Source organism: Micromys minutus (assembly GCF_963924665.1).
Source record: "Micromys minutus genome assembly, chromosome: 3".
NCBI classification, from domain to species: Eukaryota; Metazoa; Chordata; class Mammalia; order Rodentia; family Muridae; genus Micromys; species Micromys minutus.
Window position 1 is genome coordinate 24,937,191 of NC_137972.1, and position 18,704 is coordinate 24,955,894.

General features: G+C 41.7%; 1 protein-coding gene across 1 annotated transcript in view; it reads right to left on the reverse strand.

The window, feature by feature from the left end:
- The window catches only part of A2M (alpha-2-macroglobulin), a 41,196-nt gene extending 24,695 nt beyond the window's left edge, over positions 1-16,501 (reverse strand). Inside the window, exons 1-15 of the mRNA XM_080914237.1 lie at positions 16,378-16,501; positions 14,361-14,544; positions 13,246-13,402; positions 13,034-13,086; positions 11,694-11,714; positions 11,268-11,436; positions 10,616-10,700; positions 8,332-8,452; positions 7,571-7,685; positions 7,311-7,420; positions 5,396-5,557; positions 4,200-4,427; positions 3,664-3,727; positions 2,735-2,877; positions 1,990-2,139 (exon numbers count right to left, since the gene is read on the reverse strand). Coding sequence (XP_080770363.1) covers positions 1,990-2,139; positions 2,735-2,877; positions 3,664-3,727; positions 4,200-4,427; positions 5,396-5,557; positions 7,311-7,420; positions 7,571-7,685; positions 8,332-8,452; positions 10,616-10,700; positions 11,268-11,436; positions 11,694-11,714; positions 13,034-13,086; positions 13,246-13,402; positions 14,361-14,544; positions 16,378-16,469 — 1,854 coding nt within the window. The 5' untranslated portion in view covers positions 16,470-16,501. The remainder of the gene's footprint in view (positions 1-1,989; positions 2,140-2,734; positions 2,878-3,663; positions 3,728-4,199; positions 4,428-5,395; positions 5,558-7,310; positions 7,421-7,570; positions 7,686-8,331; positions 8,453-10,615; positions 10,701-11,267; positions 11,437-11,693; positions 11,715-13,033; positions 13,087-13,245; positions 13,403-14,360; positions 14,545-16,377) is intronic.
- Between the last annotated feature and the right edge of the window lie 2,203 nt (positions 16,502-18,704).

Sequence of the window (18,704 nt, forward strand, 5' to 3'; positions counted from 1 at the left end):
CAAAGGATGGAGAGGGACTCATGTGTGTTACAAATGCCTGGATGCTCCTCCTTCGCCACTACAGAATTACCAGACTGCCCACTCCATGTCCATGAGAGTTGGCATCATTTTAAAGCACTGACAAGAACAAAAATCCATTGTACACACAGAAAATGGCGCTATTTTTTCTCCTTATTAAAAACATTTCTCCTTATGCTATCATAAGTGCTCTTAGTATGTCCTTTAAATATATATGTTCACATTTCTATTAAAAGACCACTTGAAAAGAGCCGGCAGTGTAGATGGAGGAGGGGGTTCAGCAGGTATGTCTGCCATGCGACAAGCCTGGGGACCTGAGTTCAATCCCCAGAACCTACCGTGGAAGGAGAGAGTAGACACTTGAAAGTTATGATCTAACCTCTAACATGTGCTCTGCACAGTAGTACTTGCACACCCATGGACAGCATGAATATACACACAATAATACAACACAAAAATTCACAGACCAAAACCTTATATTTTCTTAAAGTTCCATTTCCTTTTTAAAACCTTGTTTGTTTGTTGGTGGGGTCTCTCTCTGTAGTCTTGGCTGTCCAGAATTTATGATGTAGACCAGGCTGGCCTCAAACTCACAGAGTTATTCCTTTCTTTGCCTCCTGAGGGCTGCGATTAAAAATGTGTGCCAGCATACTGCCCTTATAAGAATCTCTCTGGCTCTGTCTGTCGGTCTGTCGGTCTGTCTGTCTGTCTGTCTGTCTGTCTCTCTCTCTCTCTCTCTCTCTCTCTCTCTCTCTCTGTGTGTGTGTGTGTGTGTGTGTGTGTGTGTGTAAGTCAGAGGCAGCATTTTGAAGTGATTCTGTCCTTCCACCATGTGGGCTCTGGGGATTGAACTCAAATTGTCAGGATTGGCTGCAAGCTCTTTTATTTATTGAGCCTTTTTGCCGACCCCATACTTACATGTTTTATAGAAGTAAAAATATATTATTTATTTTTGTAGACTTTCATAAATACTGTAGCAAAAACATTCCTGTGGTTCGTATGTTTTATGAAAATGTGAATCTCTAAGCAAACTATGATTAGAAGCCATGGGTAAGCAGTCATGGGTAATGCTGTAAGCTTTCGTTATGCCATTCAAGTGTTTTATTTCTCAGTGTTACTTGTACAATGGTTCTTTGTGTGTGTGTGTGTGTGTGTGTGTGTGTGTGTGTGACGATGTTCACTTTGTGATGTTCCTTATTTTAGTTGGCACCATTCTTCTGAAAGCAGAAATCTGAAATACTATCAGGTATACTGTGTGGTCTCACTGCAGGCAGGCAGGCTACCCAGACCTAACTCATGGAATTTGTCAGCTTCCCACCACGGTAAAACTAGCTCAGAAACAGTTACTATTGAGTCCACAGAGTTGTGGGTTTCGGCCACCCTGCCCTCTTTTAGATAAGCATATTTGTCACGGCCTCTCTGGTTCTACAGTCAGAAATAATCCTGTGTATTTTGCAGGACCACACCCCTTTTGTAGCTCTTTTCCAGCCTGCCTCGTGCTCCCCCCAGCACAGCCATAGCTGGGTTTGCATAGTCATGTGATCTGGAGCAAGACATTGATGACATCGTGAGTCTTTCCGGTTAATGTGTACTGTGTTTCTACCTTCTCAGACTATTGACTTCCTGGCTGGTTCTATACACCAGGCAAACACTTGTATAATTCTTTCTCTTGCCATGGCTAGCAGTGTGAGAGGAGAGGGGGATGGATACAGGAGAAAATATGGGAGCATCTTCTTCCTCACTAGGAAAAGTGTCTGTCAAAGTTCAAAACTGCTAACCTGCAGGAAACTATAGTTGCTTTATTTCATGCTTTCATTTGTCCTTTTCGAATTTCATGTAATATATTGTGTTCATTCTATTTCCCCTTCCTCGGTGTCACTGTTGTTTTCATAGGTCTTGGATCACTCAAGAATTTCTCCTTGCTTCAAGGCCCTCACATGCTTGTCATCTCCAAGGCTGACAGGGACTTACCAGGGATGCAGAGAGCTCAGCCTCCGGCTTCATGAGCAGCACGCTTTTGTCCACAGCTCGCAGGCCACAGAGGGACTGAGGAGAAGCCGTGACACTAAGGAGAGCACGCGTAGCCGGAAGACCGCTATTTGGGCGGAAGACCAAATCCACCTGACAGATGGGAAAGAAAAACCAGAAAAATCAACATCTGATTCCTGCCGTGTGTCTCTTACAGAGTATTCCCACGTACCTCTCACCTTCAACACAGAACAACTTTGGCAGATCTCTCAGTGGTTGTTGCTGAGCTACTGGACTGAGGTCTTTTCCCCTCTTGAACTTTGCTCTGATTCTCAAGATTCTGTCAGGCAATTGTAATGGTCTCTAAAGATGCTTCTACACTGGCCATTTTGAAGTTTTTTTTCCCCCTCTAATGTACACTGTGACCATTAACTCTGGATTTATAAAATGCAAACAAAGGTCTGAGCATTTTTGTTTGGGCTTCGTGTGGCCTTTAAACTTGCTGTGTACCTTTCTAAAATTTCATCATGGAGAGGGGAAGAAGAAAGGCCCTGGGAGCAGTGTTACATGGTAAGAGTCAACATTACACAGAGAGTTTTGAAGCTGAAGCAATAACTCCTTTATGTGAGTCTGTGGTGGCCTTGGAGACTTCCTAGGATAGTCACTTAACCCTTCAATCCATGCAAGAATAGGTGACAGCAGGGGCTACTCGTTCTAAGTGCTGCATTTTATTCTATGAAGGACCAACCTTGTTGGCTAGGCAGTTGTCAATCTCATATTTAACAGTGTCTCCAACCACTTCTCCACTGGGCAGGATGGTATAAAGGACCAGTCGAGCCACCGGAGCCAGGTCCGTCTCCATTGAGATAAGTATGGAGAAGTGGCCTTTCACTGAAGCAGGAAGAATGAGAGGTGGAAACCATGGGTTAGACATGTTCAGAGTGAAAATGAGAGTTACTTTATTACACAGAGCCAGCCTGGGCCCCAAACCTGGCCGGTCACTGCTGCTCTTAGTGGACATAATGACCAGTCAACAGATGCTTGACTACCTTGAAGATTCTGACTCTGGTGAAGGCAATTGTATAAAATCCTCTCTCCTGTATAAATCACATATATTTCCTCTTCCCTTTTGAGCGTCTTCTGGCTGACACTAGCCTCAAAGGCTATCTAAGGGAGTGGAGGTGTCAACTTCACCGTCTGTCGTTCATGGTTCCTCATATTAGAGTGGACGAGGAAGCTGTGAGGCCTGATTGTAGGAAGTTAACATACTACATTCACACTTATATCCTGTTTACCCTCTGTGAAACATGGCCCTGTCCTTCTCCTGAAAAGGAGGTGTACACTCCCATGGAAGACAGTCTTGATACCCGTGGACACTGTAGTGTTTGCTTTAAATGTTCTTTCATGTTGAGAGGAGAATTCACAAATATTTCTGGCTGGAAAATGTGAAATAGCTACCATATCCTCATGACCCTATCAATATCTGAAGTGACCTAAGTAAAATATAATAGAACAAAAGAATCTATTTGATAAAGGATGACGAGAGAAGCATGCATCCCTCCCGGCCTCCTCTTCCTTGTGATGAGATGCAGACGAGCCCTTTTGGAAGCATCCTGACTTGCACTGAGGTCAGGTGGTCAACATGGAGCAGAGCTGTGGAGATAATGCCATACTCACTGTGTCCCTGCTGCAGAGGCAGAACGTGGGTCCCTGCCCGTACAATGCCCCCCTTTGCCATCATCTGCAAAACAGGAAATTAAAAAGTTCCCAACAGACGTCTTCTACTGTCTTCCAGTCTACATGTTTGTCTTATTGAGCCACTGCTGGAAATGATTATTTCCAGGAGAAGCCTGACTTTTAGAAACAAGCAAGAGCCAGGGGCTGGAGAGACGGCTCAGCAGTTAAGAGTGGTACTGCTCTTCCAAAGGACCAAGCTCAGTTCCCAGCACCCATGCCGGGCAGCTCACAGTCATCTGGAACTCCAGCTCTAGGGGGTCAGATGTTCTTTTTAGTCCTCCTTGAGCACTCACCCACAGGTAAACATTCACACACACACACACACACACACACACACACACACACACACACACACACTTATTATAATATGTTTGAAAAGATGTCAAAGTGGTGATGTCCATGGTTTCTTCACTCTATACCCCCATCAAAGAGCTTTATGTGTATGTAGGCAGTACTGGGGTGACCTCCCTTCTCACCAGGTAATAGAAGACCAGCTCCTTCAGCCCCAGCACGGCCTCTTTATTTAGGATGTACTGTGCCTGGACCTGCAGGGTTTGGTCACAGTGCAGTTTATCAGGCAGGGATTCCAGTTGCACGAAGCTCCTGCTTGGTGAGAAAACGGCATTGGCAGTGTGCCAAGCCTCTCCATGCTCTTCTGTCAACCATCTGAACCCATAGCAGACGTTGTTATCCTTGTATTTGGCCTAAGGAATTGGAAATACTCTGTTACTTTACCAGATCATGTGTTAGGAACCCCTGTCCCCAGAGTGTTCTATGGATTTACTCCTCCCCCTTCACCAGCAGACGCAAGCCTTTTCTTCTATAGTAAAAGCAAGAGAGGCCGTATTCTATATATCTGTCTTAAATATGGGCATGGTGTGTGGCTTTTCCCCACCTAACGCCCTGAGTTTGGTATTTGGAGATCAGAAGAGAATAATGTGAGCCACGTGTCTTGCTTGCTCGTTGGTTTGACGGTGCCTCTGCTCCTTTGCCAGGGCAGATAGACCTTAGCAGGGAGAGTAAACACAGTAACTGCTTCACACAGGAGTCACATCTTTGGTGATTAGTTCCCACTGGCTTTTATGAATAAATCTAACAGCGTAACCTCAGGACAGTGGTTGCAAACAGCACTGGCTAGAGCCAAGTGGGAGAATTAGCTGATGTAATTCTGTCCAGGCCCCTCTTAGGTGTGTGAGTGAATGTGTTCTGTAATTATGAATTTCATAATATTTTAAGCAGACTAAGCATGCTATTTGCCAACATAAATGTTTATTATTTTTAGGGTGACAACATTTAAAATACCTCTTTTTTTTCTCCCTTTTTTGAAATATGCAGTACATTATCATTAGCTATGATCTTGTAACTGGGCAGTAGGGTGAACACTAAAGGCCACTAAATTTTATAGGAACAGTTGTTTTTATTTTTATTTTTTTTGAGAAACTGGTACAATATTTTCTATAGTGCATGTACCATTTTATATAATAGAGCACTCATATTCAGTCACAGTATTACTTTCTTACTAAAAGTATTAGAAGTTGACCTTAAACTGTCTCTAAGTTATGGAGCTATTTTCTGTCCATAGGACTAAATACAATTTGAATATTCATCTCTTTAGGTGGCAGTTTTGTTTCCAAGACTTGTTCATGCATTTATAACCCCTCTCTACACTCACCCTGACAGTTAGGGATGTTCCCATGATGTGATCGGTGTTGATGGAGAACCGTGCCAAGCCGTTCTTATCAGTCGTAGTATTGATGTACTGGTTTGCTTCATCAGCTCCAATGTAGATCATTTCATATGGAATAGGGGTGTCTCTCCCATCCACCAGGAGCACCTGAAGATGAAAAGCAAAGGTCTGTCCCTAGGCATTGCACGCATACAGTCCCAAGCGCTGTGATACCGCCAGAAGTCTTCAGCATGGTAAAAAGTGTAAGATGCTAACTAAACACAAATAATGTAAACTTAGCAAGCAATAGCCAGTCCTAGGAAGAGAAATGACAGTGTGAAGAGATATAAAGCACAAGAATACCTAGGAGTGACCTCACACATGCACGGTGGCTAGTTGGCAGAGGCTCACAGAGTTATATAAGAATTATATAATGATAGAAAATTTAATCCAGTAGTCAGACTTATTTGAGATTCAGATTATCTCACAGTAGACAAGATCATTTCCCATGGCTTAATATTATGGCATAGCATTTTGGATGCAAGTAGAGTTCTGATACAGGTGCCATTTGCTTCTCTGATTGATTTGTAAATGTGTTTCCTTGTCTTAGATGGTCAGCCTTCTGGAGAGTAGTCACACTTTATGATGTGCCTCCCATATGACAAGGGTAAAATTGAGGAGGCACAGTCAATATTATAGCAGATTTTAAATCAAACTGTTGTTAATACTGAACTCAGCCAAACAAACAAATAAATGAAATAACCCAGTTTATACTAGGAAGTTAGTCAGTATTTTAACTATATGCTACTTTGAAGTTTTTAATTGGCACATAATACATATTTATAAAGCTTGCTATAAAATTTCAATAATATGCAAATGGTGTATAATGATGATATGTTTATAAATATCATTATATCATTATATTTAGAAGCAGAAAAAGACAAGTCTGATATGAATGAGCACTCTTTTTTTTTTTAATTTATTTTATGTATATGAGTAGTACACTGTAGCTGTCTTCAGACACACCAGCAGAGGGCATCAGATCTCATTACAGATGGTTCTGAGCCACCATGTGGTTGCTGGGTTTTGAACTCAGGACCTCTAGAAGAGCAGTCAGTGCTCTTAACCGATGAGCCATCTCTCCATCCTGAGCATTCTTAAATCTCAATGAAATCTGTCAAGAAGGTGTCAGTTGCACATGCAAACCCAAGAATGGGTATACAACTCCACTTTTTTGCCTTTCTGCAGAGACAGTCTTTTGGCAGAGAGTAAAGTTATTTCCTAGTATTAAATTATAAACACTTCTGAGAACTTTTAACGGGACTACACTTTGATTTTAGGAAGTTTTAGGATTTTGGTTTCTAAGTATGTTCTGGCATATAACTGAGCCTTCCACAATGTAGCCTATTTCATTTAAGTCTAGACTTGTCTTCTACAGCCTCCATAGTGAAGCATCCTTTACATTAGAAATTATAATACACAGCAGCACACATAGGGATAGATACAGTCCTTACCTCAGACTTGTAGAGTCATAACAGTAAAAAAAAAAAAAATCACAACAGAAAGTTGTCACAGGTCTGCAAGAAAGGTCATTTACAAAGACTAGAAACCTGAATTTGATACATCTTTTGGATGACTTTATAGACTGCATATACATGTTTAAGACAAATGAATGCATTTTTGTTAACTTTAACTTTTGGTTAGATCATAGACATTTGGTTATCATATACATACATATATACATACATACATACATATATATATACATATATATATATATATATATATATATATATATATATATATATATATATATATAATTTTTTCTTTTGCTAACCAGGTGTAATTTTAGCAGACCTTGTACCTATGATGTGAGTTTTGATAGCACATGGATGGCTTGGTGCATTGAAAGATACTCTACCTGTCCAATGAAAGGAATTCCTTGTCTGAAATGTGAATCCACATTCACAAATGATAGTTTGGTTATGATTCTTGTGATCTTAGTGAACCCTTTTCCGGTTTCTTCCACACCTGAAACAGAAGAAGAAATTTTTTTTTTTTTTTTGTTGAAGGCTGATGTCTGAGAATTTCTTATATCATTATCTCCTTCCTTCCAGTTCATATTTGGGCCAAGTAACAAATCAATATCATATTCTTTCCCAGACCCCTGCAACACACAACCTGTTCCTTCTTCTTGGATCTTGGCGTTCACATCAAGTTGCATCTCATACTCTTGTCTCTTTAGCTGGAAGGACTTGGTTTTCACTAGCTGTGAGAAGCAGCCACGGCTGTCTAGCTAACAAGGGAGAAAATAATGGTGCATATTAAACTGGATAGATCAGTAGTTGGTAATCTGGTAGAATTTAGGGGTAATAATAAAATAATCTAGACATTTTTCTATTAAATCAGAGCATAATGTACACTGCCTAGGGACTTATTACTGATAACTTTATAACAGTATCTTGTATATAATTGACAAATATAATTTCTCACTGGCTGACATTACTTAATTGAGAAATATACTAATGGTTTGGGGTAATCTTATTGCAACAGAGACCTAACATTCCACCAAATGCTGGGTCCCCTCCCACAGCAGACAGATGGCAATTGGTAGCCTATCTGATGACCCTCTCTGGGTTATTTTCCTGGCATCTGGATGGGAAATTGTAATAGGTTCTTGCTTCTAGAAAGAGAATAGAGCACTCTTCAGGGTCAAGGTGATTGGAAATATGCATGGCTTTTGGCTTTTCTTCTTTTACAGAAGATACCCAGGAAAGCTTTGTTGGCTTAACTTCTCTTATTCTGGAACATATACATTGGGCGACCGCAAAAGACAAGTAATAATTTTTTTTAGCCAAGTCATTTATTTATTTTTAATTCCTTAGAGATATAATAAAATTTCCTTCTTTATTTTAGCACCACGTTGCTGTCCAATAGCCTACCTGTTGACTGAGTTTCTCACAGAAAGCCAGGGACTCTTCGCCGAAGCAGTTAGAAGGATTACTGTACTTTCTGCAAATGTTCACAGTCACACGTCCTGGAACAGGTTTCCCATAGGTGTATCTGTCATTAGAATATTACCAAATGACTCAAAGCAAGCACTGGACATCCCTGTTTCTTTCTTCCTTAAGTCTTCCCTCAACTACAGCATCTAGTCTCAGAGTTCCGTTCTGCCCTGTGCGGGGACCATTCTTTATACACCAGAGGCAGACGAATGCTGATTCCAAACCTCCAGACCACATGCTGTGGTTCACTGCACTCTCCTTTTGTCGGGCAGTTTTAAATTTTTTAAAATTATAATCGAATAGGTGCCTTGAACTCATCATCCTCCTGCCTCAGCTTCCATTGTGCTGAGATTACAGGCATGTACCACCATGTTCAGTTATTGCCTTTAAATTTTCAGTATAGTCTAAATAATGGTGGTTTTTTTGTTACAATTAGATCATTTTTTTTATTTAAAAGTTTTAAATTATGTCACACATTCAGTGTCATCAAATTTTAAAGCAGCATCTTTGGATTCTCATCCATTCCCTTTCTTCCCTGTAGGCCCTCTTCTTACAGCCTCCTTCCAATTTCCTGCCACACATGTTCTCTTCCCTTTCCCTTCCCATGGGGTCCTAGACTCACAGTGAATATGCACACTCTCTCCCACTTATATGCGCTCACATGAGCATCACTCGTGAGGATCCACACTTGAGAGATAATGCGTGATTCTGCATACTTAAGAGAAAAGTGATACCAACACACACACAAATAGAAACTTAGTAGAAACTACAGATATTTTCAAAACCACTTAAAAATTCAAACAGCTGCTTAAAGCATCCCCAGTATAGATCTCTATGTACACGTTTGTAACTTTTTATGAAGGGAATACTGTTGTGGGATAAATGTCACGTGTGACTGTTTTGTTTCCAAGAGCCTTTGTTCTCTTCCCTGTTTGAAGTATCATCTGTGTCAGTTTGCAAGAACACTGATTAGCAGTTACAGGGGACTTGGTGACCATGACTCTGGAGCAGCGGATGGCATGTGTGATGTCAAGGCAGTTCTAGTCTTTTTCCCTTCTGTCCTGTTACTGCCACTATGGGTCACTAAGAATGGAGCAGACATTTCTGGGTTCAAAGAAATCATCCTGAAGGAGCATGTTCAGTCTCTTCATGAAAATGGTGTGCAGAGGAAGGTGGCCTACAGCAGCCTAATGATTTAAGCATAACTCGAATTCCAAATCTGCTCTTTTTTCCCACTGTTTGCAAGGTCAAGTTCGTGACCTGTGACTGACTGAAATTTCTCTATAAGTATGCATTCCTTATCTTCCTACTTAGAGTATTGCTATCACTTATGGCTAAGAGAAAGCCAGCATCCTTCAGTGCACTTGTGCAAATGTGTGTACGTGTGCATGTGTATGTATGCATGTGTTTGTGGACACATGTATGCATGTGTACAAGTCTCTGTGTATTTGAGCATGTGTGTATACAAACATGTGTGTGCATGTATGTATACATGTGCATGTGTATGTGTAGGTATATGCATGCACATGTCTCTGTGTGTGGGTTTGTATGTATATGCATGTATGTGTAGCTTTCTCACTTGTAAAGTCAATTCAAGCCACATGGCTTCTCTATAAATGGTCCCCACCTCACTGACAGTTACAGAAATGTTGATAAGTGTACTGGCTGGTTTTGTGTCAACGACACAAGCTGGAGTTATCACAGAGAAAAAAAGCCTCAGTTGAGGAAATTTCTCTATGAGATCCAGCTGTAAGGCATTTTCTCAACTGGTGATCAAGGGAGAAAGCCTAGTCCATTGTGGGTGGTGCCATCCCTGGGCTGGTAGATCTGGGTTCTATAAGAAAGCAGGCTGAGCAAGCCAGGGGAAGCAAGCCAGTAACATCCTTCCTTGGCCTCTGCATCAGCTCCTGCTTCCTGACTTTCTTGAGTTCCAATCCGGACCTCCTTTGATGACGAACAGCCATATGGAAGTATAAGCTGAATAAACCTTTCCTCCCCAGCTTGCTTCTTAGTCATGATGGTTTGTGCAGGAATAGAAACCCTCACTAAGACAATAAGGATATAAAAGAAAATAAGAAAACCCAAAAAAGGAGCAGGAGAAGATTGGCCTATAGTTGGGAACACTCAATGGTCCCATGTGACCCCTGCTCCTGGAAAATCATCCAAAATATCTCAAACAGAAATCTGCTTCAAAGAGTTGTTTTCATCTTTGTCAACTCACCTGCCACACACAGACACATTCATCTCTTCCTCCAGGATGGTGATTGTCTCTGGGACTGTCACTCTCACTTCAAACTTGGGAAGCACTGTGGGCCACAGTAAAAGCGATTTGTTAGTAGCTGCTCTTCAGAGGTGAAGGCTTTAGTATTTCCTAGTTCTTCCTAACAGCTCTCTAAGGAGATTCTGGTATTTTGTAAAGGTAACTCCACTCTCCAACTTATCCACCCCCACTTCCTTCTCAAGCAAACATTTTTATTAAGGAACTATGACAGTTCATTATAACTTTAAAGAGACTCTCTCCCCCTCCCCTCCCCCTCCTCTTCTCCTCTCCCCTTCCTCCCCCTCCTCTCCCCCTCCTCTTCTCTCCGCTTCCTCTCCCTCTCCCTCCCCCTGCCTCCATTTCCCTTCCCTTCTCCCTTCCCATTCTCACTACTGGAACAATATTTTATTTTGGTCATTCAGCATTGTTACAAACAACCAAACTAAATGAAATTTATTTATTCACAGATCACTCATGCCCCACTGGACTTTAATGTAGTTTGTTCTACTCTAAGCTGGAAGCCATTCACAGGAAACCGAACGAATCTAAACAGGCTTCAACTCTGAGCTCTGGAGGCCTCGGTAATGAAACACAATGTTCCCACAATCCGTACCGAATTCCTCCACAGAGAAAGGGTGCTCAACGGTCTTCCCTGAGTCTGTTCGTATCACCACCTTGTAGGAGCCCTGAGTGGGCTCTGAGGAGAGGGGGAAGGACAGCTCTTTGAGGCCACCTTCTAAGTTGAAATTCTGCCATTGTGCAATGCGATTTCCTTTGGGATCCTGTAATAAATTACCATGATTCATAAAGTGCAAAGAACATCAGAGGCTATAAAAGAAATCTGTGTGAACTTCCATGTTATCCATAAAGAGGGCAAATGGGAAGGGCTCAGAGGGCAGTTGAGTTTCAGTCATCCATTCCTGGGTGGGCTGGGAGCTGCTCCCTTCCCTAAAGCCTCTGGCGTATTGTAAGAAGTCCTCAAAGGTCTCCTCCGAAATGGCCACATTTTCTCTAATTGCAGACTATTAGTGTTGCTCACCTGAACAAACAGCAGAAGAATCTGAAAGGAAAGAAAACATTTCTTAACGTTCCGAAATATTCTCAATTCTAGTTTACATGCGCTAGCTAATTCAGCATATATAGAATATCTATCTAGCTATCTGTGATTGCATTCTACAAAATAATTTTTAACAACTTGTTTTAATTAGCTCATTTCAAGTAATTAATAGTTCATGTTAAAAACTTAGTGGGCTATGGGAAATAGATACCTCTTGTGTACTATTGTTAGGAATAGGGTTTGCTAATATTATCCAAGGGCTTGTGGCATCCCAGCTGAGAACATCCCCTTGTTATGTAACTTCACAGACTGAAAGATAAACACACGGAGCTGCAAGTAACTAGTCCTGGACTCAGTTGTTTATAGGCAGTACTGGCTGTTTCTAAGGATGGGAAGGGACGGGAATAGCATCTCTATTGCCAAAATTTATCCGTTTATAAATCTACTATTGACTCCATATTTAGCTGTATGTTGTGTGCAATTCTAGATGTTGAGAACAGAGCAGTACAGAAAAGAACAATGCATCTGTCTGTTCTCATTCTAAAGGGATAAAAAAAATGTTTGGCTTCATATATAGGGTTTGATGTGTACTTGTGTGTGTGTGTGTGTGTGTGTGTGTGCATGTGTTGTGTCACTTAATGTCACACATACATGCTAAGCTGACAGAGTGGTGAATATTTGATTTCAGGTAGAACATAAGTACAAGCTGAGAGGCAATATTAAGTTTACTTCCATATCTTGTTTACAGATGTTGGGCAAAGAGTAACAATTCAGGTCATAAGAAATGGCATTTTTCCAAGCCAACATGATTCTGTGTGAAGTAGATGTGTGAGTGAGAGACAGAGAAGCACAGGCCAGAGCATCTCCTCTTCCCTTCGGCGTCAAAAGAGAACCAAGTCTTTGTGAGATGGAAGACATGGTGGGAAACTCAGCTGAGAGCAGAGAGTTGGCAGCAAGAAGAACCATGGATCCTCACAAAGGAATAAACTGAACACCCCCAACTTCTTTCATACAACCTTTACATCTCTAAGAAGTAACACTTAGATTTTCAGACAGCGAGTCACTGTTTATTTTTGTACTTTTCCCAGTTAGAAACCAGAGAGAAAGTTTAAATGTATGATGAACAGCTGAGTGCCAGATCATGACAGAACATGTTCCCTGCTGTTTGACCTGGGAGAATGTTTTAAATGAACACCCTGGACTATTGCAGTGTGAGAACTCAGTCCTCCACTCTCCAACTCCTCCACCCTCTACAATCTAAACAGAGCCCCAGCCAATTTATACAAGTAACTATAATTTTACATAAATAATGGGAAACTTACCAATTCATTAAGGGGGTGGAAATTTTCATCCAAGGAGACAACACGAAATCTCACTGGAATAGAAATAATTTTGATGAGCCCTTGCCCTTGACCAGTTTTATTGGTGGGCAGCAAAATCTATTAAGGAACCAGGATCCCAGGGACTGTGAGGGACAGGCATGGAGAGAGGAGCTTCCCTTTTGCTGCTGTCTTCATTGCGGATCTCACCATACCTGTCTGTCCTGGTTTGTAGATGGGCTTGTCAGTCTGAGCAAAGACCAGGCTCTCTTTATTCTTAACCATCACTGTGCTCCGCCTTCTGAACTCATGAGTTGGTCCTTTTACTTGGACCGTGAAAAACATCACCTCATTGGATGAAGACTGCGGAACCTAAAATACAGAGGGGAGTCTGAAGACCCAGAGAGTCTTTCCAACCTCTTTCTCCTCTCCCTGTTCTACATCTCTATGAAGATCTTATTTTTTTTTTCTTGATTTCACCCTTCATTCTATTCCAGGAAGTTGGCATAGGCAAAGATTCTTATATTTAACAAACTGGAAGACTCAAGTGAGGAAATATATTAGTAAGAAGAGCTGTGGCTGAAAACGTCGTCATGCTTTGTAAAGAAAACATGGTGTAGTCTTGACTTGGTTACACACTGTGTTTGACCGGGTAATTATACACTAACAGGACACTGTAGAATCAGGTGTACAGGGTCTTAACACTATGGAAAAAGAAAGCATTTTGTCAGTTCTGGATTGTAAGTATTCCTCATGCATCCAGCTCTAAAGATATACTGGATTCCTGCTTGGAGTGATTTCTGCAATTTTTACCCTTTAAAGAGTATGATGTAGGGGTATGGAGAGATGGCTTGGTGGTTAAGAGCACTGACTGTTCTTCCAGAGGTCCTGAGTTCAAATCCCAGCAGCCACATGGTGGCTCACAACCATCTGTAATGAGATCTGATGCTCTCTTCTGGTGTGTCTGAAGACAGCTACAGTGTACTCATACATAATAAAAAAAAATCCTTTAAAAAAAGACTGTAGGTGTGCCTGTCTACCACCAGTGGTGGCTTATGGTTAACCTTGAACTAGTTTTCTTTATGAACTTTAGGAAGAAATTTTAATTTTAAAAGTCATATTTCTCCCCTTCTCTACTTTGTGCTGTTTTTGTTGTTATTTTGACAAATAGAATTTTTCTTAGGTCATTGGATTTATTCTCAATATGCTTATACTATGTAGTTGGAAATAGACGTGTTGATCTTTAATCCCTATGCTTGGTTGCTATTGTTACATTTTTTATTGACACCCCTACCACTCCCAACCTCCCATCCCTGACGTCTTGACTCACGGTAAAAGACACACAGTGGAATAGGTCCTTGTCGACCACGTGGTCAGTGAAGAGGCTCTGGTTCCCACGGACAGACTCTATGGAAAGTCTCACGTTCACTGTCTCGTTTAGGTGGCTGAACAGGAGGCAGCCCTTCTCGGGGGTGCCTGCGTGGAGCAGGGAGGGAACCAGCACCATGTAGATGCTGAGGATGAAGGATCGCAGTTAGAGGAGCAGGAAGGGCTTGTCGCCATGAGCATCTCTATGTCCCATCCCGGTGCCACTACCACCATTCTTAGTTGTTCATTAAGAGAAAGCAAACACGGCTGTGGACAGCCTAAGAGGCCCCTCCCCCTAGGCCATTATAGTGCGCATCTTTGTTGAGGGGGCAGTGGGGGGAAGGAAAGCAAGTACGTATATTCAGCAGGCCCGCAAAACGTCCACAGCAAGAACTTGCTTCTATTTTACAAATAAGGAAGCCGAGCCTCATAAAAAGAGTCACCAGTGGAGAGTCTTGGTTGTGGTTGCAGATAACTAAGTCCGTGTGGGTTACCCAAACCCATCATACGGGTTTGCCTTTCCAAATGTAGAGAATAACTCCATTCAATCGTAATCCATCCTCTGGTAACTCAGGAACAGGACAGACAGTTTACCAATAATGCCTGACTAAAGACTGACACTCCAGTCTCAAACAGCAGCTCTCCGGAATGTTTTTAAATGCCACAGAACTCTTGGGCACTCTCAAGTGAACTTCTCTTTTTATTACAGCCTTAAGCAGTAAACTCTTCTGATGCTGTAAAGCAAGGCTTCGTTTCTCTTAAGTGAGATTTCAACTTCTCCACAGAATTTTAAATATTATAGGTAGTATTACCTACTTAACAATAGATACTGAGGCATATGGCTCATGACTTAGGAGGCTGAGGCAGGGGGATTTCCACAAGTTTGATGCTGTCAGGCACACTTAGCAAAATCCTGCCTCGAAGCAAACGAATGAACAAGAAGAGAAAATAAGTAAACCATGTAGGTTCTTTTTGTGATGCTCAAAAATTCTAAATTTTTTGTGCCACTTACTGTTGTTTACACTATGATTTTTCTTAGGCTTCAAAATATTTCATAAACAATTCTCATTTTTTATTTACAGGTCTATATACATATACAAGAAATATTACCTATGGGTAGATAAATTTTGCAGTAACTTCTTTTATATGCATGGCTATAAATTTACAAGTGTTAAAAATGTTTTCTTATGATTGGATTACTTTCAGAAGTTCTAGTATGTAACTAACTAAAAATATATTTATGATTTACACACATTAGATATAAAATTAAGATACTTTCAAAGCAGATCTCTATTGAGAAATGTGTGTTTCTCTTCCACCGTGAACATTGCCGACCCTCAGCTGGATATTCCTCATTAAAACAAATAACATTTGTCTTATGTGTAAAGATAAGCCCCAAGAAAATGTCTCCACCGTTTCTTGTATATCCTTCTGTATGACCTGCTTAAAATCATCCAGAGCTCCCAAGTATTGTTCCAGCTGTCTGTCTGTCTGTCTGTCTGTCTACTCTCCTTGGTTCATTTCTTTGAAATGCAGAATTCATCGCTAGCTGATTTGCACACTGTAGTTTTTCTTGGTAACAAAAGTCGTTTACATTTTCAGCATCAACATCAGCATTTGAAATCATCCCTAGGGATTTTTAAGCCCTGGGACACAGCGCTACTCTGGAGAGGCGTGTCTTTTTTACCAAACACACTGAAGAATGTAAAGGAGGCGGCAAAAGCGAAGTCTCAACAGAGCCACACAAGGTTCTGAAGACACCAGTACCTAGAAAACTCCTGTGTGTCACGGGGGAGTTTGAATATTCCGAAATCCAGGGAGCTAAAGAGAAATGATTAAAACCATGTTGAGGAGAAAGAATTGAAAAAAAAAAATCTCAGAGCTGTAGGGAACCTCGGAGATGAGAAAGAAGGTCGTGGTTTTAAGAAACGGGTAAACAGAAGCCCCCAATTCAAGCTTCTGGTGTTCGGTGGACTCACGGTTTTTGTGGCGCTGAGGCATCTGTGGACAGCAGCAGCAGAGGCAGAAGCAGTGGCAGCAGGGCCAGGCTTAGGAGCCTGTGCTTCCCCATGCTGCAGAAAAGGACCAGAGACCAGGCTGCCTTGCACCCGCCAGAGATCTGGTCCTGACCTTGCTGAGGAGCAGCTAGGCTTTATGCTGCTCTTTGTGCAAACAGCTGGTTCCGCCCACACAAGCTCTCTAAACAAAGCTGAGATTTTGGTACGTTCTCTGAAAGGCCCATTGATGGCCCAATTACTGCCAAGGTTAATTCCTGACCGGTTAGCCGGAATTCCCAGAAGGCTTACGCACTTTCCAGTTACTGCTCACTTTTTCTCTTTTGTACAATAAAGCTGATAATCGGCTTCTCCTCCCCCCACAGCCTCTTATTGATGCTCTGAGCTCCTGTCTGGATACTTGGCAAAGAGGCTGCAGCTTAAGCTCCACTGGGGAGGCTTGAATAGCTCACTCCAAGGGAGTGTGCCAGCAAGTTCTGGGCCACATAAGGCCTGTCTTTAACGCGAGGCCTGTGTTCAGCACTCTTCCATACAAAAATATTTTGAGCCAAACTAGGAAGTAGGTATTGACTTTAGATGTATTTTTATACATTAGATTGACTAAAAATAAAGTGTCTGGGCCAGAAGAAATATTTTTTTTTTAGGTTTCCTAATGCTTAGCTATAATCTAGGTGTTGGAGGACAGGAGACAGGAGGTCTTGGGTTTGCTGGCCAGCCACTCTAGCCAAAACAGTGAATTTCTAAATCCCAGCATATCATAACATCTACCTTAACATTCACATACACTCATTTCTGTTTTAAGGAGGTGAAAAGTAACAAGTGTCGAATAACCCCATTTTACTGTTGCCCCACAAAGCTCCCAGCGGCCTTTGCCACCCACTATACAAACACGTTTGTATGGCACTTCCTAGGTCCTGGAGGCAATTTCATTAATTCATGCATCCATCCTTCCCTTTTTGCAGCTTCTCGGTTATTTCTCACCATTTATTGATCCTCCTTGGCTAGAACCTAGTGATACAATGTCAAATAAGTAGAAGTAAGAATCCATTAAAAATTCCAAGACGTGGGGCAGGGACTAGGACAGATTTTACATTCGAGATGAGTACTGTAACCAACCATTATCATTAGAGAAGGTGAAGTTTCCCCGAGGGCAGGTGCGAGAGATACACTGTATCCCAGAAACAATATGGAAGGAAGCAGAAATCTCCGGTAAGCTGTGAATTCTGAGTGGTGGTTAGCCGGAGGAAGATGGGCGAGGGGCAGTCTAAGCTTTAAAATGACTTATTCAATAGTAGTGATGAGGTTCTTAATGAAAAGACATTTCTTTGCCCAGAAGGAAATGCCTAACGACTTAGAAGGGTGGTAAAAGGAGTTGGCTTTGAGTCGGAGAAGAACTTTGGCAATACTGAAGCTCACATTTGATCCCTGAAGAGATCAATCTTTCTGAACTATGGAGGGGTGACAACGGAAATAATCCAGAAGACGGGAGCATGAGCGGAGGCCGAGCAGGCGGTACCGAGACATTCACAATGGAGTTGGAAGGAGGTTGCAGGGTGGCAGGATCTTTGGAAGAGAATATCATAGGAAATAAAAACTTGTTTGTTCTAATTCCCCAGCTGGTCAGTAAGTGAACTGTGCTGCCTTTAACCGAGTAAGCTGGCAAACAGGCAGACAGAGGGCTGGGCTGAGAGAACACGTCGTTTAACAAAGTGCTTGTGAGCCATCCAAATATGTGTTCTTGGTCTGTTTGTTCTGGGGGTGAAGTCTGCATCCTGATCTTGTGTGCAATTACTTCTGTGAGTCATCACCATGTTCAGCGGTCGATGTCCTGGGTCATAACTCGAAACTGGGGTTGTGTTGTTTCTTTGTGGACGGAATCTCGAAAACATGCACAATTTCTTGTAAGTTTAATGTTAGGGTGCCTGAATATGTGAAGTCCCTAGATTCACCTGCTTGCACAGGCTGTGGGAAAGAATGGTGGTACTCAGAAGATGCTGATGGAAAAACAATGCTCAAGGCCAGGGCACAAGGAACATTTGTTAAGTGAAAGGGAGAGGTAGTCAGATAGAATAAAAGTCAGGATAGAGGAAGCTTAGGAGAATGAAGGGACCTCTGAGTCCCAAGCAAAGGATCATTCTAACAAGAAGGTCATTTTACAGGTCAGCATAATTGTGAACTCCTGCCAAGACATCAGTAATGATAGCATTAAAAATAAAAAAACAAAAACAAAAACAAAGGACTTACTTTATGGAATTTTGGTTCAAACTGTAACAGAATTTTAGTTATTTTCT